The sequence below is a fragment of the Hyla sarda genome, chromosome 3, assembly GCF_029499605.1.
Source record: "Hyla sarda isolate aHylSar1 chromosome 3, aHylSar1.hap1, whole genome shotgun sequence".
Classification (NCBI taxonomy): domain Eukaryota; kingdom Metazoa; phylum Chordata; class Amphibia; order Anura; family Hylidae; genus Hyla; species Hyla sarda.
In genome coordinates, this window is record NC_079191.1 from 12,636,761 (window position 1) to 12,662,748 (window position 25,988).

At 45.6% G+C, this 25,988-nt stretch overlaps 1 protein-coding gene across 1 annotated transcript in view; it reads right to left on the reverse strand.

Moving 5' to 3' along the window:
• The window catches only part of SCARA5 (scavenger receptor class A member 5), a 337,867-nt gene extending 313,364 nt beyond the window's left edge, over positions 1 to 24,503 (reverse strand). Inside the window, exons 1-2 of the mRNA XM_056563754.1 lie at positions 24,365 to 24,503; positions 1,550 to 1,680 (exon numbers count right to left, since the gene is read on the reverse strand). Coding sequence (XP_056419729.1) covers positions 1,550 to 1,661 — 112 coding nt within the window. The 5' untranslated portion in view covers positions 1,662 to 1,680; positions 24,365 to 24,503. The remainder of the gene's footprint in view (positions 1 to 1,549; positions 1,681 to 24,364) is intronic.
• Between the last annotated feature and the right edge of the window lie 1,485 nt (positions 24,504 to 25,988).

Consider the following 25,988-nt stretch of genomic DNA (forward strand, 5'->3'; position numbering starts at 1 on the left):
GGACCTGTGCATCCCACCAAAATGAGGGGACCTGTGCATCCCACCTGAGTGAGGGGACCTGTGCATCCCACCTGAGTGAGGGGACCTGTGCATCCCACCTGAGTGAGGGGACCTGTGCATCCCACCTGAGTGAGGGGACCTGTGCATCCCACCTGAGTTAGGGGACCTATGCATCCCACCTGAGTGAGGGGACCTGTGCATCCCACCTGAGTGAGGGGACCAGTGCATCCCACCTAAGTGAGGGGACCTGTGCATCCCACCTGAGTGAGGGGACCTGTGCATCCCACCTGAGTGAGGGGACCTGTGCATCCCACCTAAGTGAGGGGACCTGTGCATCCCACCTGAGGGAGGGGACCTGTGCATTCCACCTGAGGGAGGGGACCTGTGCATCCCACCTGAGTGAGGGGACCTGTGCATCCCACCTGAGTGAGGGGACCTGTGCATCCCACCTAAGTGAGGGGACCTGTGCATCCCACCTGAGTGAGGGGACCTGTGCATCCCACCTGAGTGAGGGGACCTGTGCATCCCACCTGAGTGAGGGGACCTGTGCATCCCACCTGAGTGAGGGGACCTGTGCATCCCACCTGAGTGAGGGGACCTGTGCATCCCACCTGAGTGAGGGGACCTGTGCATCCCACCTGAGTGAGGGGACCTGTGCATCCCACCTGAGTGAGGGGACCTGTGCATCCCACCTGAGTGAGGGGACCTGTACATCCCACCTGAGTTAGGGGACCTATGCATCCCACCTGAGTGAGGGGACCTGTGCATCCCACCTGAGTGAGGGGACCTGAATATCCCACCTGAGTGAGGGGACCTGTGCATCGTGCCTGAGTGAGGGGATATGTGCATCCCACCTGAGTGAGGGGATCTGTGCATCCAACATGAGTCAGGGGATCTGTGCATCCCACCTAAGTGAGGGGATCTGTGCGTCCCACCTGAGTGAGGGGACCTGAGCATCCCACCTGAGTGAGGGGACCTGTGCATCCCACCTGAGTGAGGGGACCTGAGCATCCCACCTGAGTGAGGGCATCTGTGCATCCCACCTGAGTGAGGGGATCTGAGCATCCCACCTAAGTGAGGGGACCTGTGCATCCCACCTGAGTGAGGGGATCTGAGCATCCCACCTGAATATGAATATAACAAAGTAGATATGAAGAACAAACATGGCGCCATTTATGGTTTATGATAACTCCAAAACATATGGCTAAAGTTTTAAATAAATCTAAATTATTTTTTTACTTGTAGTACCCCTCCTGACCACATGGACTGCTGTTATGAGTAATGCTTAACACAAAACACTTTCATCATTGTAGAAAGTTCCATCTGGTGGTAGAGATATATACAGCAAAAAATTACTCTACAAGACACCTTGCACCAATGGCATAATCCTGTGGAATAGACACATGGTATATACAAATCTACAAATCTGTCATGAACGGTCAGTATGGAGAGTCCACTGGTAACACAAGAAATGTTGACCTTCTGGAGGTCTGTACCCAGTCTGGGGCCACCACTGGGTCAACCACATTAGGAGATGGTCAGTACTTACATCCTTCACATAGATTCATCTTGGACAGATTTTTCCCGTCGAATGATTCCTCGAAAACTGAGCCATTTTCTTTTTCATCAAACGTGTGTAGATACATGGCCTTATTGTCCATCCCGGGTCATGAACTCAATCTACAAAGGAAAATGAAAATGGATTGTACATAGGAGGCAGTATTATAATAGTTATATTCTTGTATATTGGGGCAGTATTAAAGTAGTTATATTCTTGTATATAGGAGCAGTATTATAGTAGTTATATTCTTGTATATAGGAGCAGTATTATAGTAGTTATATTCTTGTATATAGGAGCAGTATTATAGTAGTTATATTCTTGTATATAGGAGCAGTATTATAGTAGTTATATTCTTGTATATAGGAGCAGTATTATAGTAGTTATATTCTTGTATACAGGAGCAGTATTATAGTAGTTATATTCTTGTATATAGGGGCAGTATTATAGTAGTTATATTCTTGTATATAGGGGAAGTATTATAGTAGTTATATTCTTGTATACAGGAGCAGTATTATAGTAGTTATATTCTTGTACATAGGAGCAGTATTATAGTAGTTATATTCTTGTATATAGGAGCAGTATTATAGTAGTTATATTCTTGTATATAGGAGCAGTATTATAGTAGTTATATTCTTGTATACAGGAGCAGTATTATAGTAGTTATATTCTTGTATATAGGAGGCAGTATTATAGTAGTTATATTCTTGTATATAGGAGCAGTATTATAGTAGTTATATTCTTGTATATAGGAGCAGTATTATAGTAGTTATTTTCTTGTATATAGCAGCAGTTTTATAGTAGTTATATTCTTGTATATAGGAGCAGTATTATAGTAGTTATATTCTTGTACATAGGAGGCAGTATTATAGTAGTTATATTCTTGTATATAGGAGCAGTATTATAGTAGTTATATTCTTGTATATAGGAGCAGTATTATAGTAGTTATATTGTTGTATATAGGGGCAGTATTATAGTAGTTATATTGTTGTATATAGGGGCAGTATTATAGTAGTTATATTCTTGTATATGGGAGCAGTATTATAGTAGTTATATTCTTGTATATAGGAGCAGTATTATAGTAGTTATAATCTTGTATATAGGAGCAGTATTATAGTAGTTATATTCTTGTACATAGGAGCAGTATTATGGTAGTTATATTCTTGTATATAGGGGACAGTATTATAGTAGTTATATTCTTGTATATAGGAGGCAGTATTATAGTAGTTATATTCTTGTATATAGGAGCAGTATTATAGTAGTTATATTCTTGTATATAGGAGCAGTATTATTGTAGTTATATTCTTGTATATAGGAGCAGTATTATAGTAGTTATATTCTTGTATATAGGAGCAGTATTATAGTAATTATATTCTTGTATATAGGAGGCAGTATTATAGTAGTTATATTCTTGTATATAGGGGCAGTATTATAGTAGTTATATTCTTGTATATGGGGGCAGTATTATAGTAGTTATATTCTTGTATATAGGAGCAGTATTATAGTAGTTATATTCTTGTATATAGGAGCAGTATTATAGTAGTTATATTCTTGTATATAGGAGGCAGTATTATAGTAGTTATATTCTTGTATATAGGGAGCAGTATTATAGTAGCTATATTCTTGTATATAGGAGCAGTATTATAGTAGTTATATTCTTGTATATAGGAGCAGTATTATAGTAGTTATATTCTTGTATATAGGAGCAGTATTATAGTAGTTATATTCTTGTATATAGGGGGCAGTATTACAGTCATTATATTCTTGCATATAGGAACAGTATTATAGTAGTTATATTCTTGTATATAGGAGCAGTATTATAGTAGTTATATTCTTGTATATAAGAGCAGTATTATAGTAGTTATATTCTTGTATATAGGAGCAGTATTATAGTAGTTATATTCTTGTATATAGGGGGCAGTATTACAGTAATTATATTCTTGCATATAGGAACAGTATTATAGTAGTTATATTCTTGTATATAGGAGCAGTATTATAGTAGTTATATTCTTGTATATAAGAGCAGTATTATAGTAGTTATATTCTTGTATATAGGAGCAGTATTATAGTAGTTATATTCTTGTATATTGGAGCAGTGTTATAGTAGTTATATTCTTGTACATAGGGGGCAGTATTATAGTAGTTATATTCTTGTATATAGGAGCAGTATTATAGTAGTTATATTCTTGTATATAGGAGCAGTATTATAGTAGTTATATTCTTGTATATAGGAGGCAGTATTATAGTAGTTATATTCTTGTATATAGGAGCAGTATTATAGTAGTTATATTCTTGTATATAGGAGGCAGTATTATAGTAGTTATATTCTTGTATATAGGAGCAGTATTATAGTAGTTATATTCTTGTATATAGGAACAGTATTATAGTAGTTATATTCTTGTATATAGGAGCAGTATTATAGTAGTTATATTCTTGTACATAGGAGCAGTATTATAGTATTTATATTCTTGTACATAGGAGCAGTATTATAGTAGTTATATTCTTGTTACATCTGTTCTGCATTGTATTATTACACTGACTATAGGTAATGAATTGTTGTGTCCTATATAAAACCTCAGACACATTTGTGGTCAGTCTGACGTGGCTTGGTAGTAAATTACATGCTTTCCTCCGCTCTGTAGCTCGCTCTCTTTATTATGATCTTTTTTTTATATGTTATACTTTATTTTCCTTCAATTCTTAAAAATTATATTGTTACTGAGAAAGGAAAAGAACATTAGATCAGACGCCATGTAAACAGAACATGGAACGGGTTTTGTTTTAGGAACAAAATTAAATTTCCTTCTAGTTCTAATCTGTTTACCTATAACAGGGCCGGTGCTAGGAGTGTGCCAAGGGGGGCAGATACCAGAGCCCAACGGAGGCCGCTCTTTTGCCAACGACCCACATATACATGGTGTCGGCCTTGCCCTTCCAGAGGTATGACTATAGGGTACACTGTATGTCAGCACACTACATGGGGAGGTCACCAACAGAAGGTTCAGCACAGGGCACCAATGTAAGGATCATCCTGCTGGGAGGTATATATATATATATATATATATTATATCTCCGTGGGGCTATTCACACCCCGTACACATAACATACATGCTCAGTGCTGTCAAAATAGATGAGTTTAGACAACTTCGCTGTCCAAGGGAACTAGAAGCCCTTAACAAAATTTACGGTTCAATATTATTTTCATGCTATCTGCTCCAGCTCATCTACCATATAGGTTATCTTTTTATGGGTTGTTAAATGGTCACTCTCATTAAAACTCATTTTTGCTATTGCGCTCCTTATGGTTAATGAAAAATCTTTCTAATGTACTTTGATAAAAAAAAAAAAATAATTCTATGTTTTATTTGTGATAATTTGTGTTAAAATAGCTGCCACTAGGTGTCTCCCTTCTTGTCCAGAGCACATTTCCCCCCCATCTCTTGCACAGACGTTGGACTCCTGCTGGCCTGGCAGAAGTCCAAAATCAGGAAATGCTGAAGGAGGGGGGTGGGAGGGGAGTTGCAGCCTTATCCATTCCTAGCTCATCTCACACTGAACTGCTCTGGGTTGTGTGTAGCAGAGTGAGGGAGGAAGTTCTCCCCTGTATGGCTTCAGATGATGTCATGCCTGCTGGGGAACACCCCCTTCCCAGTCTGTGAATCTGAATGAGCAGAAAATACAGAGCAATATCAAGGTAGAAAACTAAAAGAATAATAAAAATAAAAGCAGGGGGTGGTTTATCATGATGAACTGAGAGAATTATGACATTTAACAAGATCATAAGAGGTTCTCTTTAACCTCTTCAGGACATAGGGCGTATGGATACGCCCTGCATCCCGAGTCCTTAAGGACCGAGGGCGTATCCATACGCCCGTGGGAATTCCGGCCCCCACCGCTAGCCGGTTGGGGACCGGAGCCGGATGCCTGCTGAAATCGTTCAGCAGGCATCCCGGCATATCGCCCAGGGGGGTCATTATGCCCCCCCATGTCGGCGATCGCCGCAGATCGCTGGACAATTCAGTCCAGCGATCTGCGGCGATTCCGGGTCAATCGGGTCTCCAGTGACCCGATGACCCGGAATTACTGGCTGTTCAGAGACGGCCCCGAACAGCCAGAGCCTGCAGGGGTGAGGTGGCACTGGTGCCACCTCACGATCGCCCTGATTCGTCGGCCGGATTACCGGCCGACCAATCAGGGCGCCTGCTGCGGGTGTCACTCCCGCACCCGCTCCGCCCCTCTTCCGGAGGACGTGAGCGGGTGCGGGACGTGCACCCCGGGTGCTGGGGACCCCGATCCCCGGCGTTAATGTTGGGATCGGGGCCCCAGGAGCAGCGGCGGCGGCGGGACTGACCTGCAGCGTCTGGATCGTTGGAGGTGAGTGACAGCCTCCTGCTGTTGCTTAGCAACAGCTCCCAGCATGCAAAAAGGGCATGCTGGGAGCTGTAGTTATGCAACAGCAGGAGGCAGACCACCACAACTCCCAGCATTCCCTTATGGGCATGCTGGGACTTATGGTTTTGCAACAGCTGGAGGCACATTCTTTCTATGGAAAAGTGTACCTTCAGCTGTTGTATAACTACAACTCCCAGCTTGCACAAACAGCTAAAGTGCATGCTGGGAGTTGTAGTGGTGCATCTGCTGGTTGCATAACTGCAACTCCCAGCATGCCCGTTGGCTTCGGTGACTGCTGAGAGTTGTAGTTTTGCAACAGCTGAAGGCACACTGGTTGTGAAACTCAGAGTTTTTTTTTACCTAACTCAGTGTTTCACGACCGGTGTGCCTCCAGCTGTTGCAAACTACAACTCTCAGCAGTCACCGTACACCATGCACCGTACATGCTGGGAGTTGTAGTTTTGCAACAGCTGGAGGCACACTGGTTGTGAAACACTGAGTTAGGTCACAAACTCAGTGATACATAACCAGTGTGCCTACAGTTGTTGCAAAACTGCAACTCTCAGCAGTCACCGACAGCCAACGGGCATGCTGGGAGTTGTAGTTATGCAACAGCTGGATGTTCCCCCCAATGTGAACGTACAGGGTACACTCACATGGGCGGAGGATTACAGTAAGTATCTGGCTGCAAATTTGAGCTGCCGCAAACTTTCTGCTGCAGCTCAAATTGCCAGCGAGAAACTACTGTGAACCCCCCGCCCGTGCGACTGTACCCTAAAAACACTACACTACACTAACACAAAAAAGAAAATAAAAAGTAAAAAACACTACATATACACATACCCCTACACAGCCCCCCTCCCCAATAAAAATGAAAAACGTCTGGTACGCCACTGTTTCCAGAACGGAGCCTCCAGCTGTTGCAAAACAACTCCCAGTATTGTCGGACAGCCGTTGACTGTCCAGGCATGCTGGGAGTTTTGCAACAGCTGGAGGCACCCTGTTTGGGAATCACTGGCGTAGAATACCCCTATGTCCACCCCTATGCAAGTCCCTAATTTAGACCTCAAATGCGCATGGCGCTCTCACTTTGGAGCCCTGTCGTATTTCAAGGCAACAGTTTAGGGCCACATATGGGGTATCGCCGTACTCGGGAGAAATTGTGTTCCAAATTTTGGGGGGTATTTTCTGCTTTTACCCTTTTTAAAAATGTAAAATTTTTGGGAAAACAAGCATTTTAGGTAAAAAAAATAATTTTTTTTTTACATATCCAAAAGTCGTGAAACACCTGTGGGGTATAAAGGTTCACTTAACCCCTTGTTACGTTCCCCGAGGGGTCTAGTTTCCAAAATGGTATGCCATGTGAGGGTTTTTTTGCTGTCCTGGCACCATAGGGGCTTCCTAAATGCAGCATGCCCCCAGAGCAAAATTTGCTTTCAAAAAGCCAAATGTGACTCCTTCTCTTCCGAGACCTGTAGTGCGCCAGCAGAGCACTTTTCACCCCCATATGGGGTGTTTTCTGAATCGGGAGAAATTGGGCTTCAAATTTTTAGGGGTATTTTCTGCTATTACCCTTTTTTTTAAAAAAAATTTTGGGAAAACAAGCATTTTAGGTAAAAATTATTTTTTTTTTTTTTACATTTGCAAAAGTCGTGAAACACCTGTGGGGTATTAAGGTTCACTTTATCCCATGTTACATTCCCCGAGGGGTCTAGTTTCCAAAATGGTATGCCATGTGTTTTTTTTTTGCTGTTCTGGCACCATAAGGGCTTCCTAAAGGTAACATGCCCCCCAAAAACCATTTCAGAAAAACGTACTCTCCAAAATCCCCTTGTCGCTCCTTCCCTTCTGAGCCCTCTACTGCGCCCGCTGAACACTTTACATAGACATATGAGGTATGTGCTTACTCGAGAGAAATTGGGCTACAAATACAAGTAAAAATGTTGTCCTTTTACCCCTTGTAAAAATTCTAAAATTGGGTCTACAAGAACATGTAAGTGTAAAAAATGAAGATTGTGAATTTTCTCCTTCACATTGCTGCTATTCGTGTGAAACACCTAAAGGGTTAAAACGCTGACTGAATGTCATTTTGAATACTTTGGGGGGTGTAGTTTTTATAATGGGGTCATTTGTGGGGTATTTCTAATATGAAGACCCTTCAAATCCACTTCAAACCTGAACTGGTCCCTGAAAAATAGTGAGTTTGAACATTTTGTGAAAAATCGGAAAATTGCTGCTGACCGTTGAAGCCCTCTGGTGTCTTCCAAAAGTAAAAACTCGTCAATTTTATGATGCAAACATAAAGTAGACATATTGTATATGTGAACCAAAAAAAATGTATTCGTAATATCCATTTTCCTTACAAGCAGAGAGCTTCAAAGTTAGAAAAATGCAAAATTTTCAAATTTTTCATCAAATTTACGGATTTTTCACCAAGAAAGGATGCAAGTATCGACAAAAATTTACCACTATGTTAAAGTAGAATATGTCACGAAAAAACTATCTCGGAATCAGAATGATAACTAAAAGCATTCCAGAGTTATTAATGTTTAAAGTGACAGTGGTCAGATGTGCAAAAAACGCTCCGGTCCTTAAGGCCAAAATGGGCTCCGTCCTGAAGGGGTTAAGGGCAATGACATTGCTGGATATTGATGGCAGTTGCCATTCTGTATTATATGTGATCTAAGATGGTAGTATTATTGGCTTTATACCAGTAAGTGAAGCCTCATGGGTTTAAAGGGTACCTCTCATCAAATAAACTTTTGATATATTTTAGATGAATGAATGTTGAATAACTTTCCAATAGCATGTTAATGAAAAATATGCTTCTTTCTATTGTATTTTTCCCGATCAGTCCTGTCAGCAAGCATTTCTGACTCATGCTGGAGTCCTAAACACTCAGAGCTGCCAGCCTGCTTTGTTCACAGCCAAACAGGCTGTGAACAAAGCAGGCTGGCAGCTCTGAGTGTTCTCCTTTGTGAACAAAGCAGACTGGCAGCTTGTAGTGTTTAGGACTCCAGCATGAGTCTGAAATGCTTGCTGCCAGGACTGGTAGGGAGACCCCTAGTGGTCATTTCTTCAAAGTGGAAAATTAAATAGAAAGAAGCATATTTTTTAATAACATGCAATTGTAAAGTTATTCTACATACATTAATCTATAATATATCAAAAGTTTTTTTGATGAGAGGTACCCTTTAACTTCTGTCCTTTTCTCTGCATATAAGAAATTGTCATGGGATTGAGGAAAAGTTCCTCCCAGGACTTGACCTGACCAATGGGACTCCCGGCTTAGAGCTAGAGATGCCACCTATAAATACAGATGCCAAGTCTAGTTAAAGGAGAAGGTCGGACTGCTGTCACCTGTTCCCGAGAGGAGGCTTGTGCACCCCAATTGGTTGTGCCTACTGGTGTAATGAGCCCCGGCATCTGATGGGAACTGGAGTGTTTATGGTGCCGAGCTACCAAACTTCTAAATGGAGGGTTCCAGGAGATAATCGGGACTGAGTTTGGTCAGGAGAAGTAACATGGTCATTTCAACAGACTACGTGTCCTAAACCATAGTGCGGAAACTATAAATAGGGCACCACCCTGCTCGGACTATTGGCCTCACATAGGACTGTGAGTTTACAAGTGGATTGACCTTTTATGCACATGTGTATGGCGGACATGGGCCTAGCTGAGCCACCACGGCTAAGGGACCACAGTCTGCAAGTTGTGTTTAGTGTTGAGCGGTATAGGCCATATTCGAATTTGCGATATTTCGCGAATATATGGACAAATATTCGTCATATATTCGCTAAATTCACGAAAATTCGCTTATGAGAAAATTAGCATAAGCGAAAATTCACATGTGCGGAAATGACCATATGCGAAAATTAGCATAAGCGAAAATTCACATGTGCGAAAATTACCATATGCGAAAATTAGCATATGCAAAAATGCGCACGCCAGTCTCACACAGTAGCATTAGAGTCTTCTTTACACCACACAAGTTGGAAGCAGAGAGGGATGATCACTGTGAAAAAAAACAAAAACAAAATAACAACGAATATTCGTAATTGGAATATAAAGTGCTATATTTGCGAATATTCGCGAATATGCGATATTCGCGAATAAAATTTGCATTGTGAATATTCGCGAGCAACACTAGTTATGTTACTACCAGTCTGATAGAAACCTGAAATCTTCAGGACACGAGCCTCCGTACTGAGGAAGAATAAAATTCTCACTTGGAGTTGTTACAACGACACAGTAAAAACCTTAAAGGGGTACTCCACTGGAATGGAATATTATTATTTTTTTTATTTCTTACCAATTGGTGTGAGAAAGTTAAACAGAATTGTAAATTACATTTATAAAAAAAAAAAAATCTTAATCCTTCCAGTACTTATCAGCTGCTGTGTGATCCACAGGAAGTTATTTTCTTTTTGAATTTCCTTTCTGCCAGAACACAGTGCTCTCTGCTGACACCTCTGTTAATTTTAGGAACTGTCCAGAGTAGGAGCAAATCCCGCAAATCCCCATAGAAAACCTACCCTGCTCTGGACAGTTCCTGACATGGACAGAGGTGTCAGCAGAGAGCACTGTGGTCAGACAGAAAGGAAATTTTAAAAGAAAAGAACTTGCTGTGGAACATACAGCAGCTGATAAGTACTGGAAGGATTAAGATTTTTTTTTTAATAGAAGTAATTTACAAATCTGTTTAACTTTCTGGCACCGGTTGATGAAAATAAATAAATAAATACATTTCCAGTGTAGTACCCCTTTAATTTGGGTAAATGTCTGTTGTAGCTCATTGCCTGTAACCAGACCTTCGCTCTTCACCATCCAATCTATAGGCCTGGCACTCACTCCAGACAGCGTCACCCACACACGTCTCCCCTACAAGACTACGGACATATCAGGGCTGTTGAACAAAGCAATAAATACATGTATATGGCAGCAGGTCCTTTTAGGTTGCACCAGAGGAACATTTACTGGGTCATCTATAGAGTTGCCCCCCTGCCGGTCCTTTATATTAAAAATATCGGCAATGCAATCACCAGTATTTATCCAACCAATCCTCCAACTCCCGGAATGTTGCACCATATACTATACCAGTGTTTCCCAACCAGAGCGCCTCCATCTGTTGCAGAACTACAACTCCCAGCATGCCCGGACAGCCAACGGCTGTCCGGGCATGCTGGGAGTTGTAGTTTTTCAACAGCTGAAGGCACCTCTGGTTGGGAAACACTGACCTTTACTACATACTACTATATAGTCCAACATGATGGGAGTTGTAGTTTTTCAACAGCTGGAGGCACCTCTGGTTGGGAAACACTGACCTATACTATATACTGCTATATAGTCCAACATGATGGGAGTTGTAGTTTGTCAACAGCTGGAGGCACCCCTGGTTGGGAAACACTGACCTATACTATATACTGATATATAGTCCAACATGCTGGGAGTTGTAGTTTTGCAACAGCTGGAGGCACCCCTGGTTGGGAAACACTGACCTATACTATATACTGATATATAGTCCAACATGCTGGGAGTTGTAGTTTTGCAACAGCTGGAGGCACACCTGGTTGGAAAACACTGACCTATACTATATACTACTATATAGTCCAACATGCTGGGAGTTGTAGTTTTGCAACAGCTGCAGGCACCCCTGGTTGGAAAACATTGACCTATACTATATACTACTATATAGTCCAACATGCTGGGAGTTGTAGTTTTACAACAGCTGGAGGCACCCCTGGTTGGGAAACACTGACCTATACTGTATACTACTCATAGGCGTGCGCACGGGGTGTGCCGGGTGTGCCCAGGCACACCCTAATCAAGCTCAGGGGGGCATCCGAGGCCACCACTGAGCAGCCCGCAGCCCGCAGCCCTCACATTCGGGACATCCCTGTGTCCCGAAAGATCTTTTCGGGACACAAGGATGTCCCGGTTACCTTTCTACAGCGGCCCCCGCGTTAACTTTAAAAACACAGGGGCCGCCGGGAAGTAGCGCACGCAGGGACGTCATTGACGTCCCGTGCGTGCGCCCATAGTAACGGAGGAGCGGAGATTCAAGGAAGAGGATGCGCGCGCCGGCCGGAATGGTAAGTGACCAACACGATCTGGCAGCACGTCTTCTTCAGTGTTCCGACTACCGGTCCTCCGGTCCCGGGACCTACTGCTATGGACTATAGGCCATAGCAGTAGATCGTGACCCCGGACCGGAGGACCGGTGGTCGGAACACTGAAGTGGGGCAGTACACAGACATACAGCCTCCAGCCATACACTGTATATGGCTGAAGGCTTTATGTCTGTGGGGAATATACTGCACCTAATGTGGGGGACTATACTGCACGCTATACTGCACCTAATGTGGGGGACTATACTGCACCTAATGTGGGGGACTATACTGCACCTAATGTGGGGGAGCTATACTGCACCTAATGTGGGGGAGCTATACTGCACCTAATGTGGGGGACTATACTGCTCCTAATGTGGGGAGCTATACTGCACCTAATGTGGGGAGCTATACTGCACCTAATGTGGGGGAACTATACTGCACCTAATATGGGGAGCTATACTGCACCTAATGTGGGGGAACTATACTGCACCTAATGTGGGGGAACTATACTGCACCTAATGTGGGGGAACTGTACTGCACCTAATGTGGGGAACTATACTGCACCTAATGTGGGGAACTATACTGCACCTAATGTGGGGAACTATACTGCACCTAATGTGGGGGAACTGTACTGCACCTAATGTGGGGGAACTGTACTGCACCTAATGTGGGGGAACTGTACTGCACCTAATGTGGGGGAACTGTACTGCACCTAATGTGGGGGAACTGTACTGCACCTAATGTGGGGGAACTGTACTGCACTTAATGTGGGGGAACTGTACTGGTGCAGTACAGTTCCCCCACATTAGGTGCAGTACAGTTCCCCCACTGCCAACCTAATGTGGGGGAACTGTACTGCCAACCTAATGTGGGGGAACTGTACTGCCAACCTAATGTGGGGGAACTGTACTGCCAACCTAATGTGGGGGAACTGTACTGCCAACCTAATGTGGGGGAACTGTACTGCCAACCTAGTGTGGGGGAACTGTACTGCCAACCTAGTGTGCGGGGACTTATACTGCCAACCTAATGTGGGGGAACTGTACTGCCAACCTAGTGTGCGGGGACCTATACTGCACCTAATGTGGCGGGACTTATACTGCACCTAATGTGGCGGGACTTATACTGCACCTAATGTGGGGGAACTATGCTGCACCTAATGTGGGGGAACTATACTAACTGTGTGTATGTGTGCGTGTATATATATATATATATATATATATATATATACACACACACGCGCAGCGGGAGTTTGTGCTTTAGGGTGCACACCCTAATGCAATAGGCTGCGCACGCCTATGATACTACTATATAGTCCAACATGCTGGGAGTTGTAGTTTTGCAACAGCTGTAGGCACCCCTGGTTGGGAAACACTGCCCTATACTATATACTACTATAAAGTCCAACATGCTGGGAGTTGTAGTTTTGCCACAGCTGGAGGAACCACTGGTTGGGAAACACTGACCTATACTATATACTACTATATAGTCCAACATGCTGGGAGTTGTAGTTTTGCCACAGCTCCCAGCATGCCCTGCTGAGCCACAGGCTGTATCAGGGCATGCTGGGACTTGTAGTTAGTAACTAACCGCAACTCCCGAATTTAATTTAAAAAAAAAAGTGATCAAAAAGTCCCATCAAAACAAAAATGGTCCTGCTAAAAACTACAGATCGGGGCACAAAAAATGACCCTCATACATCCCCGTATAGCGAGAAATAAAAAAGTTATAGGGGTCAGAATGGGACAACATTTCCCTCCCCCGCATATGTCTTTCCTGTGATGTCACCTGTATATAATTAATTATGCAAATTAGCATGGCCGGTATTTTTTGGGCAAAAACCCCAAGTCATGTATAACCAGATATTAGCTGATTTATCAAAACCCGTGCAGAGGAAAAGTTGCCCAGTTGCCCATAGCAACCAATCAGATCGCTTCTTTCATTATTAACAAGGCCTCTGCAAAATGAAAGAAGCGATCTGATTGGTTGCTATGGGTAACTGGGCAAGTTTCCCTCTGGACAGGTTTTGATAAATCTCCCGAGTACCAGGCAAAACCCTGAATGGTGAAGGTCATCGTTCCAATCAGGATGAAGAATGAAGCCGTGGATGACCCCAGAAATATAGGAATAAGGGCCCGCGATGATGTCATCCATCTCCAGTGATTGCCATGGCAACTGGAGGCATAGCAAATATTAGAGAACCACCGTGTGATTCGGGGAGCGATACCCTAAAATTTACAGAATTTGTTAAAATCTACAGGAAGTTCAGCTCCATTGGAAAAGGGAAAAATTCTAAATTATCCCCAAATTTAATTATAATAACATGAAATAAAAGAAAAAATCCGTAGAATTCCTTGGACACCATTAATCATTTCCTGATATTAATCCCTGGGCCGATTCAGCTGAGGAGCCCCCACAACAAGAGCGGCCATTATCATGTTATTACAGCTGCTACGGCAGATTGGGTGACACCGAAAAGAGAGAACGTCAGTATGGAGGAGAACGTCCTGCTGATCCTGAAGATGGGGCGACACCGAAAAGAGAGAACGTCAGTATGGAGGAGAACGTCCTGCTGATCCTGAAGATGGGGCCACGTGTCTGCTGATCCTGAGGATGGGGCCACGTGTCTGCTGATCCAGAGGATGGGGCCACGTGTCTACTGATCCTGAGGATGGGGCCATGTGTCTGCTGATCCTGAGGATGGGGCCACATGTCTACTGATCCTGAGGATGGGGCCACGTGTCTGCTGATCCTGAGGATGGGGCCACATGTCTGCTGATCCAGAGGATGGGGCCACATGTCTACTGATCCTGAGGATGGGGCGACACCTAAATGAGCGAAAGTCAGTATGGAGGAGAACGTCCTGCTGATCCTGAGGATGGGGCCACGTGTCTGCTGATCCAGAGGATGGGGCCACGTGTCTACTGATCCTGAGAATGGGGCCACATGTCTGCTGATCCAGAGGATGGGGCCACATGTCTACTGATCCTGAGGATGGGGCGACACCTAAATGAGCGAAAGTCAGTATGGAGGAGAACGTCCTGCTGATCCTGAGGATGGGGCCACGTGTCTGCTGATCCTGAGGATGGGGGCGAGTGTCTGCTGATCCTGAGGATGGGGCGACACCGAAATGAGCGAAAGTCAGTATGGAGGAGAACGTCCTGCTGATCCTGAGGATGGGGCGACACCGAAAAGAGAGAACGTCAGTATGGAGGAGAACGTCCTGCTGATCCTGAAGATGGGGCCACGTGTCTGCTGATCCTGAGAATGGGGCCACATGTCTACTGATCCTGAGGATGGGGCCACATGTCTGCTGATCCTGAGGATGGGGCGACACCAAAAAGAGAGAACGTCAGTATGGAGGAGAACGTCCTGCTGATCCTGAGAATGGGGCCACATGTCTGCTGATCCTGAGGATGGGGCCACATGTCTGCTGATCCTGAGGATGGGGCGACACCAAAAAGAGAGAACGTCAGTATGGAGGAGAACGTCCTGCTGATCCTGAGAATGGGGCCACATGTCTGCTGATCCTGAGGATGGGGCCACATGTCTACTGATCCTGAGGATGGGGCCACATGTCTACTGATCCTGAGGATGGGGCCACATGTCTACTGATCCTGAGGATGGGGCCACATGTCTACTGATCCTGAGGATGGGGCCACGTGTCTACTGATCCTGAGGATGGGGGCGAGTGTCTGCTGATCCTGAGGATGGGGGCGAGTGTCTGCTGATCCAGAGGAAGGGGCCATGTGTCTGCTGATCCTGAGGATGGGGCGACACCGAAAAGAGAGAACGTCAGTATGGAGGAGAACGTCCTGCCGATCCTGAGGATGGGGCCACATGTCTGCTGATCCTGAGGATGGGGCCAAATGTCTACTGATCCTGAGGATGGGGCCACGAGTCTGCTGATCCTGAGGATGGGGCCACGAGTCTGCTGATCCTGAGGATGGGGCCACGTGTCTGCTGATCCTGAGGATGGGGGCAAGTGTCTGCTGATCCAGAGGATGGGGCCACGTGTCTGCTGATCCTGAGGATGGGGCCACGTGTCTGCTGATCCTGAGGATGGGGCCACGTGTCTGCTGATCCTGAGGATGGGGCCACGTGTGAGGATAGGGCCATGTGTCTGCTGATCCTGAGGATGGGGCCACGTGTCTGCTGATCCTGAGGATGGGGCCACATGTCTACTGATCCTGAGGATGGGGCCACGTGTCTGCTGATCCTGAGGATGGGGGCGAGTGTCTGCTGATCCAGAGGATGGGGCCACGTTTCTGCTGATCCTGAGGATGGGGCCACGTGTCTGCTGATCCTGAGGATGGGGCCACGTGTCTGCTGATCCTGATGATGGGGCCACGTGTCTGCTGATCCTGAGGATGGGGCCACGTGTCTACTGATCCTGAGGATGGGGCCACGTGTCTGCTGATCCTGAGGATGGGGCCACGTGTCTGCTGATCCTGAGGATGGGGCCACGTGTCTGCTGATCCTGAGGATGGGTCCAGGTGTCTACTGATCCTGAGGATGGGGCCACGTGTCTGCTGATCCTGAGGATGGGGCCAAGTGTCTGCTGATCCTGAGGATGGGGTCATGTGTCTGCTGATCCTGAGGATGGGGCCACGTGTCTGCTGATCCTAAGGATGGGGCCAAGTGTCTGCTGATCCTGAGGATGGGGCCACGTGTCTGCTGATCCTGAGGATGGGGGCGAGTGTCTGCTGATCCAGAGGATGGGGCCATGTGTCTGCTGATCCTGAGGATGGGGCCACGTGTCTGCTGATCCTGAGGATGGGGCCACATGTCTACTGATCCTGAGGATGGGGCCACATGTCTACTGATCCTGAGGGTGGGGCCTCGTGTCTGCTGATCCTGAGGATGTGGGCGAGTGTCTGCTGATCCAGAGGATGGGGCCATGTGTCTGCTGATCCTGAGGATGGGGGCGAGTGTCTGCTGATCCTGAGGATGGGGCCACGTGTCTGCTGATCCTGAGGATGGGGCCACGTGTCTGCTGATCCTGAGAATGGGGCCACGTGTCAGCTGATCCTGAGGATGGGGGCGAGTGTCTACTGATCCTGAGGATGGGGCCACGTGTCTGCTGATCCTGAGGATGGGGGCGAGTGTCTGCTGATCCTGAGGATGGGGCCACGTGTCTGCTGATCCTGAGGATGGGGCCACATGTCTACTGATTCTGAGGATGGGGCCACGTGTCTGCTGATCCTGAGGATGGGGCCACGTGTGAGGATAGGGCCATGTGTCTGCTGATCCTGAGGATGGGGCCACGTGTCTGCTGATCCTGAGGATGGGGCCACATGTCTACTGATCCTGAGGATGGGGCCAAGTGTCTGCTGATCCTGAGGATGGGGGCGAGTGTCTGCTGATCCAGAGGATGGGGCCACGTGTCTGCTGATCCCGAGCATGGGGCCGAGTGTCTGCTGATCCCGAGGATGGAGCCGAGTGTCTGCTGATCCTGAGGATAGGGCCGAGTGTCTGCTGATCCTGAGGATGGGGCCACGTGTCTACTGATCCTGAGGAAGGGGCCACGTGTCTGCTGATCCTGAGGATGGGGCCACGTGTCTGCTGATCCTGAGGATGGGGGCACGTGTCTGCTGATCCTGAGGATGGGGCCATGTGTCTGCTGATCCTGAGGATGGGGGCCAGGTGTATGCTGATCCTGAGGATGGGGCCACGTGTCTGCTGATCCTGAGGATGAGGGCACGTGTCTGCTGATCCTGAGGATGGGGGCACGTGTCTGCTGATCCTGAGGATGGGGCCACGTCCTGCTCATCCTGAGGATGGGGCCACATGTCTGCTGATCCTGAGGATGGGGGCACGTGTCTGCTGATCCCGAGGATGGGGCCACGTTACTGCTGATCCTGAGGATGGGACCACATGTCTGCTGATCCTGAGGATGGGGGCACGTGTCTGCTGATCCTGAGGATGGGGCCACGTGTCTGCTGATCCCAAGGATGGGGCCATGTGTCTGCTGATCCCGAGGATGGGGCAATGTGTCTGCTGATTCCGAGGATGGGGCCACGTGTCTGCTGATCCTGAGGATGGGGCCACGTGTCTGCTGATCCTGAGGATGGGGCCACGTGTCTGCTGATCCTGAGGATGGGGCCATGTGTCTGCTGATCCTGAGGATGGGGCCACGTGTCTGCTGATTCTGAGGATGGGGCCACGTGTCTGCTGACCCTGAGGATGGGGCCACGTGTCTGCTGATCCTGAGGATGGGGCCACGTGTCTGCTGACCCTGAGGATGGGGCCACGTGTCTGCTGATCCTGAGGATGGGGCCACGTGTGGAGTACAGAGAATGGTGGTGACCCCAACAAACACCAGAGGCCTCCCCCCGAAAAGGAGACACCACCTGACCCACAAAGAGTAGTGGACCGCTATAGTGTCAGTGTTATTATCCTGTACCCCAAGTGTTATCATCCTGTACCCCAAGTGTTATCATCCTGTACCCCAAGTGTTATCATCCTGTACCCCAAGTGTTATTATCCTGTACCCCAAGTGTCTTTATCCTGTACCCCAAGTGTCATCATCCTGCACCCCAAGTGTCATCATCCTGCACCCCAAGTGTCATCATCCTGTACCCCAAGTGTCATTATCCTGTACCCCAAGTGTCATCATCCTGCACCCCAAGTGTCATCATCCTGCACCCCAAGTGTCATCATCCTGTACCCCAAGTGTTATTATCCTGTACTCCAAGTGTTATCATCCTGTACCCCAAGTGTTATCATCCTGTACCCCAAGTGTCATTATCCTGTACCCCGAGTGTTATCATCCTGTACCCCAAGTGTCATCATCCTGTACCCCAAGTGTCATCATCCTGTACCCCAAGTGTCATCATCCTGTACCCCAAGTGTTATTATCCTGTACTTCAAGTGTTATCATCCTGTACCCCATGTGTTATCATCCTGTACCCCAAGTGTCATCATCCTGTACCCCAAGTGTTATTATCCTGTACACCAAGTGTTATCATCCTGTACCCCAAGTGTCATTATCCTGTACCCCAAGTGTTATAATCCTGTACCCCAAGTGTCATCATCCTGTACCCCAAGTGTCATCATCCTGTACCCCAAATGCTATCATCCTGTACCCCAAGTGTTATCATCCTGTACCCCAAGTGTTATCATCCTGCACCCCAAGTGTTATCATCCTGTACCTCAAGTGTTATTATCCTGTACACCAAGTGTTATCATCCTGTACCCCAAGTGTTATCATCCTGTACCCCAAGTGTTATCATCCTGTACCCCGAGTGTTATCATCCTGTACCCCAAGTGTCTTTATCCTGTACCTCAAGTGTCATTATCCTGTACCCCAAGTGTTATCATCCTGTACCCCAAATGTTATCATCCTGTACCCCAAGTGTTATTATCCTGTACCCCGAGTGTTATCATCCTGAACCCCGAGTGTTATCATCCTGAACCCCAAGTGTCATTATTCTGTACCCCAAGTGTTATTATCCTGTACACCAAGTGTTATTATCCTGTACACCAAGTGTTATCATCTTGTACCCCAAGTGTTATCATCTTGTACCCCAAGTGTTATCATCCTGTACCCCAAGTGTTATTATCCTGTACCCCAAGTGTTATTATCATGTACCCCAAGTGTCATTATCCTGTACCCCAAGTGTTATTATCCTGTACCCCAGGTGTCATCATTCTGTACCCCAAGTATTATTATCCTGTACCCCAAGTGTTATTACCCTGTACCCCAAGTGTTATCATCCTGTACCCCAAGTGTTATCATCCTGTACCACAAGTGTTATCATCTTAAACCCCAAGTGTTTTCAACCTGTACCCCAAGTGTCATCCTCCTGTACCCCAAGTGTTATTATCCTGTACCCCATGTGTTATCATCCTGTACCCCAAGTGTTATTATCTTGTACCCCAAGTGTTATCCTGTACCCCAAGTGGTTTCATCCTGTACCCCAAGTGGTTTCATCCTGTACCCCAAGTGGTATTATTATGTACCCCAAGTGTTATCATCCTGTACCCCAAGTGTTATCATCCTGTACCCCAAGTGTCAATATCCTGTACCCCAAGTGTCATCATCCTGTATCCCAAGTGTTATTAGACTGTACCCCAAGTGTTATCACCCTGTACCCCAAGTGTCATCATCCTGTACCCTAAGTGTTCTCATCCTGTACCCCAAGTGATCTCATCCTGTACCCCAAGTGTTCTCATCCTGTACCCCAAGTGTTCTCATCCTGTACCCCAAGTTTCATCATCCTGTACCCCAAGTGTTATCATCCTGTACTCCAAGTGTCATCATCCTGTACCCCAAGTGTCATCATCCTGTACCCCAAGTGTTATCATCCTGTACCCCAAGTGTTATCATCCTGTACCCCAAGTGTCATCATCCTGTACCCCAGGTGTTATTATCCTGTACACCAAGTGTTATCATCCTGTACCCCAAGTGTCATCATCCTGTACCCCAAGTGTCATCATCCTGTACCCCAAGTGTCATTATCCTGTACCCCAAGTGCTATCATCCTGTACCCCAAGTGTTATCATCCTGTACCCCAAGTGTTATCATCCTGTACCCCAAGTGTCATTATCCTGTACCCCAAGTGTTATCATCCTGTACCCCAAGTGTTATCATCCTGTACCCCAAGTGTTATCATCCTGAACCCCGTGTGTTATCATCCTGTACCCCAAGTGTCATTATCCTGTACCCCAAGTGTTATTATCCTGTACCCCAAGTGTTATTATCCTGTACCCCAAGTGTTATCATCCTGTACCCCAAGTGTTATCATCCTGTACCCCAAGTGTTATTATCCTGTACCCCAAGTGTATCATCCTGTACACCAAGTGTTATCATCCTGTACCCCAAGTGTTATTATCCTGTACCCCAAGTGTTATCATCATGTACCCCAAGTGTTATCATCCTGTACCCCAAGTGTTATTATCCTGTACCCCAAGTGTATCATCCTGTACACCAAGTGTTATCATCCTGTACCCCAAGTGTTATTATCCTGTACCCCAAGTGTTATCATCATGTACCCCAAGTGTTATCATCCTGTACCCCAAGTGTTATTATCCTGTACCCCAAGTGTATCATCCTGTACACCAAGTGTTATCATCCTGTACCCCAAGTGTTATTATCTTGTACCCCAAGTGTTCTCATCCTGTACCCCAAGTGTTCTCATCCTGTACCCCAAGTTTCATCATCCTGTACACCAAGTGTTCTCATCATGTACCCCAAGTGTTATTATCTTGTACCCCCAAGTGTTTTCATCCTGTACCCCAAGTGTTATCATCCTGTACCCCAAGTGTTATTATCTTGTACCCCAAGTGTTATTATCCTGTACCCCAAGTGGTTTCATCCTGTACCCCAAGTGTTATCATCCTGTACCCCAAGTGTTACTATTCTATACCCCAAGTGTCATCATCCTGTACTCCAAGTTTCATCATCCTGTACCCCAAGTGTTATCATCCTATACCCCAAGTGTTATCATCCTGTACCCCAAGTGTCATTATCCTGTACCCCAAGTGTTATTATCCTGTACCCCAAGTGTCATCATCCTGTACCCCAAGTGTCATCATCCTGTACCCCAAGTGTCATCATCCTGTACCCCAAGTGTTATTATCCTGTACCCCAAGTGTTATTATCCTGTTTCCCAAGTGTTATCATCCTGTTTCCCAAGTGTTATCATCCTGTACCCCAAGTTTCTTCATCCTGTACCCCAAGTGTCATCATCCTGTACCCGAAATTTTCTCATCCTGTACCCCAAGTGTTCTCATCCTGTACCCCAAGTGTTCTCATCCTGTACCCCAAGTGTTATCATCATGTACCCCAAGTGTTATCATCCTGTACCCCAAGTGTTCTCACCCTGTTCCCCAAGTGTTCTCACCCTGTTCCCCAAGTGTTATTATCCTGTACCCCAAGTGTTATTATCCTGTACCCCAAGTGTTATCATCCTTTACCCCAAGTGTTATCATCCTGTACCCCAAGTGTTATCATCCTGTACCCCAAGTGTCATCATCCTGTACCCCAAGTGTCATCATCCTGTACCCCAAGTGTTATCATCCTGTACCCCAAGTGTTATCATCCTGTACCCCAAGTGTCATCATCCTGTACCCCAAGTGTTATCATCCTGTACCCCAAGTGTTGTTATCATCCTGTACCCCAAGTGTTATCATGATGTACCCCAAGTGTTATCATGATGTACCCCAAGTGTTATTATGATGTACCCCAAGTGTTATCATCCTGTACCCCAAGTGTTATCATCCTGTACCCCAAGTGTTATTATGATGTACCCCAAGTGTTATTATCCTGTACCCCAAGTGTTATCATCCTGTACCCCAAGTGTTATCATCCTGTACCCCAAGTGTTCTCACCCTGTTCCCCAATTGTTCTCACCCTGTACCCCAAGTGTTATCATCCTTTACCCCAAGTGTTATTATCCTGTACCCCAAGTGTTATCATCCTTTACCCCAAGTGTTATTATCCTGTACCTAAAGTGTTATCATCCTGTACCCCAAGTGTTATCATCCTGTACCCCAAGTGTCATCATCCTGTACCCCAAGTGTTATCATCCTGTACCCCAAGTGTTATCATGATGTACCCCAAGTGTTATCATGATGTACCCCAAGTGTTATTATGATGTACCCCAAGTGTTATCCTCCTGTACCCCAAGTGTTATCATCCTGTACCCCAAGTGTTATTATGATGTACCCCAAGTGTTATTATCCTGTACCCCAAGTGTTATCATCCTGTACCCCAAGTGTTATCATCCTGTACCCCGAGTGTTATCATCCTGTACCCCAAGTGTTATTATCCTGTACACCGAGTGTTATTATCCTGTACCCCAAGTGGCATCATTCTGTACCCCAAGTGTTATCATCCTTTACCCCAAGTGTTGTTATTATCCTGTGCCCCAAGTGTTGTTATCATCCTGTACCCCAAGTGTCTTTATCCTGTACCCCAAGTGTCTTTATCCTGTACCCCAAGTGTTATTATCCTTTACCCCAAGTGTCATCATCCTGTACCCCAAGTGTTATTATCCTGTACCCAAAGTGTCTTTATCCTGTACCCCAAGTGTCTTTATCCTGTACCCCAAGTGTCTTTATCCTGTACCCCAAGTGTCATTATCCTGTACCCCAAGTGTCTTTATCCTGTACCCCCAAGGGTCTTTATCCTGTACCCCAAGTGTCTTTATCCTTTACCCCAAGTGTTATCATCCTGTACCCCAAGTGTTATCATCCTGTACCCCAAGTGTTATTATCCTGTACCACAAGTGTTATTATCCTGTACCCCAAGTGTCATCATCCTGTACTCCAAGTGTTATCATCCTGTACCCCAAGTGTCATCATCCTGTACCCCAAGTGTTATCATCCTGTACCCCAAGTGTTATCATCCTGTACCCCAAGTGTTATCATCCTGTACCCCAAGTGTTATCATCCTGTACTCCAAGTGTCATCATCCTGTACCCCAAGTGTTATCATCCTGTACCCCGAGTGTCATCATCCTGTGCCCCAAGTGTTATCATCCTGTACTCCAAGTGTTATCATCCTGTACCCCAAGTGTTATCATCCTGTACCACAAGTGTTATCATCCTGTACCCCAAGTGTTATCATCCTGTACCCTAAGTGTTATTATCCTGTACCCCAAGTGTCATCATCCTGTACCCCAAGTGTAATTATCCTGTACCCCAAGTGTTATTATCCTGTACCCCAAGTGTTATTATCCTGTACCCCAAGTGTTATCATCCTGTACCCCAAGTGTTATTATCCTGTACCCCAAGTGTTATCATCCTGTACCCCAAGTGTCTTTATTCTGTACCCCAAGTGTTATTATCCTGTACCCCAAGTGTCATCCAATAGCTTTCTGGGCATGCTGGGATTTGTAGTTTTGCATCATCTGGAGACCATTGTCTTACATAGTTCTCACAGCTGATGACTTGTTAGAACTCGGATACACAGGGATATATGTAGACTGGATGCAGCAGTAACAAACCCTCAGCCATGAGAAGTATTAACTATTAACAGGTGGATGGAGACCAGAATGTTCCCATTCTAGCGAACAGAGATTATGTAAAAAAAAACGTGAAAAACTTGCTAGTGGCAGAACGTTAAATTTCCGGAGAGCTTCACGTGTTCCTTGATGTGCAGCCGACACCTGCTCCACATGATGACAGGTCCTGTTACAGCGCTCGGCTGCTGCAGATCTGCCTGTCCTTCAGAGCTGAAATCATCCTGGTGCATTATAAGTCTTCATACCCTATATAATGTATAGGATTCCCCTATAGTCCCCCTATAGACCCCCCAGCCCCTCATACACTTACAGTTTCTGGAGCAGGTCCCTCACCTGTAGTTCCAGATGTGATCCCAGGTCCCTGGTGCCTTAGTGCTGCTCAGTCCTCTATATAGTCCTATGGTAAGGGCCACAGCTGCAGATCAGGGGCCGGTGTGTCGGTCCGATATCTTAAGGATTCGATGTAATCTCCTCTCTCTGCGCCTCCTCTGACACAACTCTCCGACTGCTGGAACTTGTAAAGAAGTTTGAGAGTTTTTTTTCTTTTCTTTTTTTTTTTTAGTTTTTTTTTTTTGCGGTCACCTTATTTTGTAGAAGGGTGAAGAAAAAAAAAAAAAAAAGAATGTATTTCTTATTTGACAAACCGTACTATGAAACCTCCCCCTTTTCTGCAAAAAAAAAAAAAAAAAAAAAGTTGTATTGATGAGTCGTTAGAATGTGCAGATCCAAAAAATTCATATGTTCAACTTTAGAGCAAAGTTCATGTAGATTATTTTTTTTTGTCCCATTTTACGTGGAAGACACTGACCTCTAGTGGAGACTTTATAGAATAGCAATTAGAACGGTGTTTCCACAGTAGGTGTCTACAGCTGTGGCCATACTACAACTCCCAGCATGCCCGGACAGCCTTCGGCTGTCCGGGCATGCTGGGAGTTGTAGTTTGGCCATAGTTGGGGACACCCTAGTTGGGAAACACTGAATTAGAAGTGGTGGACTCACTTATGGGAAATACTGTATATATAATGTGAGGGGTGGAGTCACTTATGGAATATACTGTAAATATAATGTGAGGGGTGGACTCACTTATGGGAGATACTGTATATATAATGTGAGGGGTGGACTCACTTATGGGATATACTGTATATATAATGTGAGGGGTGGAGTCACTTATGGGATATACTGTATATATAATGTGAGGGGTGGACTCACTTATGGGATATACTGTATATAATGTGAGGGGTGGAGTCACTTATGGGATATACTGTATATATAATGTGAGGGGTGGAGTCACTTATGGGATATACTGTATATAATGTGAGGGGTGGACTCACTTATGGGATATACTGTATATAATGTGAGGGGAGGAGTCACTTATGGGAGATACTGTATATAGTGTGAGGGGTGGACTCACTTATGGGATATACTGTATATATAATGTGAGGGGTGGACTCACTTATGGGATATACTGTATATATAATGTGAGGGGTGGAGTCACTTATGGGATATACTGTATATATAATGTGAGGGGTGGAGTCACTTATGGGATATACTGTATATATAATGTGAGGGGTGGACTCACTTATGGGATATACTGTATATATAATGTGAGGGGTGGAGTCACTTATGGGAGATACTGTATATAATGTGAGGGGTGGAGTCACTTATGGGATATACTGTATATATAATGTGAGGGGTGGACTCACTTATGGGATATACTGTATATAATGTGAGGGGTGGAGTCACTTATGGGATATACTGTATATATAATGTGAGGGGTGGACTCACTTATGGGATATACTGTATATATAATGTGAGGGGTGGAGTCACTTATGGGATATACTGTATATAATGTGAGGGGTGGAGTCACTTATGGGATATACTGTATATATAATGTGAGGGGTGGACTCACTTATGGGATATACTGTATATATAATGTGAGGGGTGGAGTCACTTATGG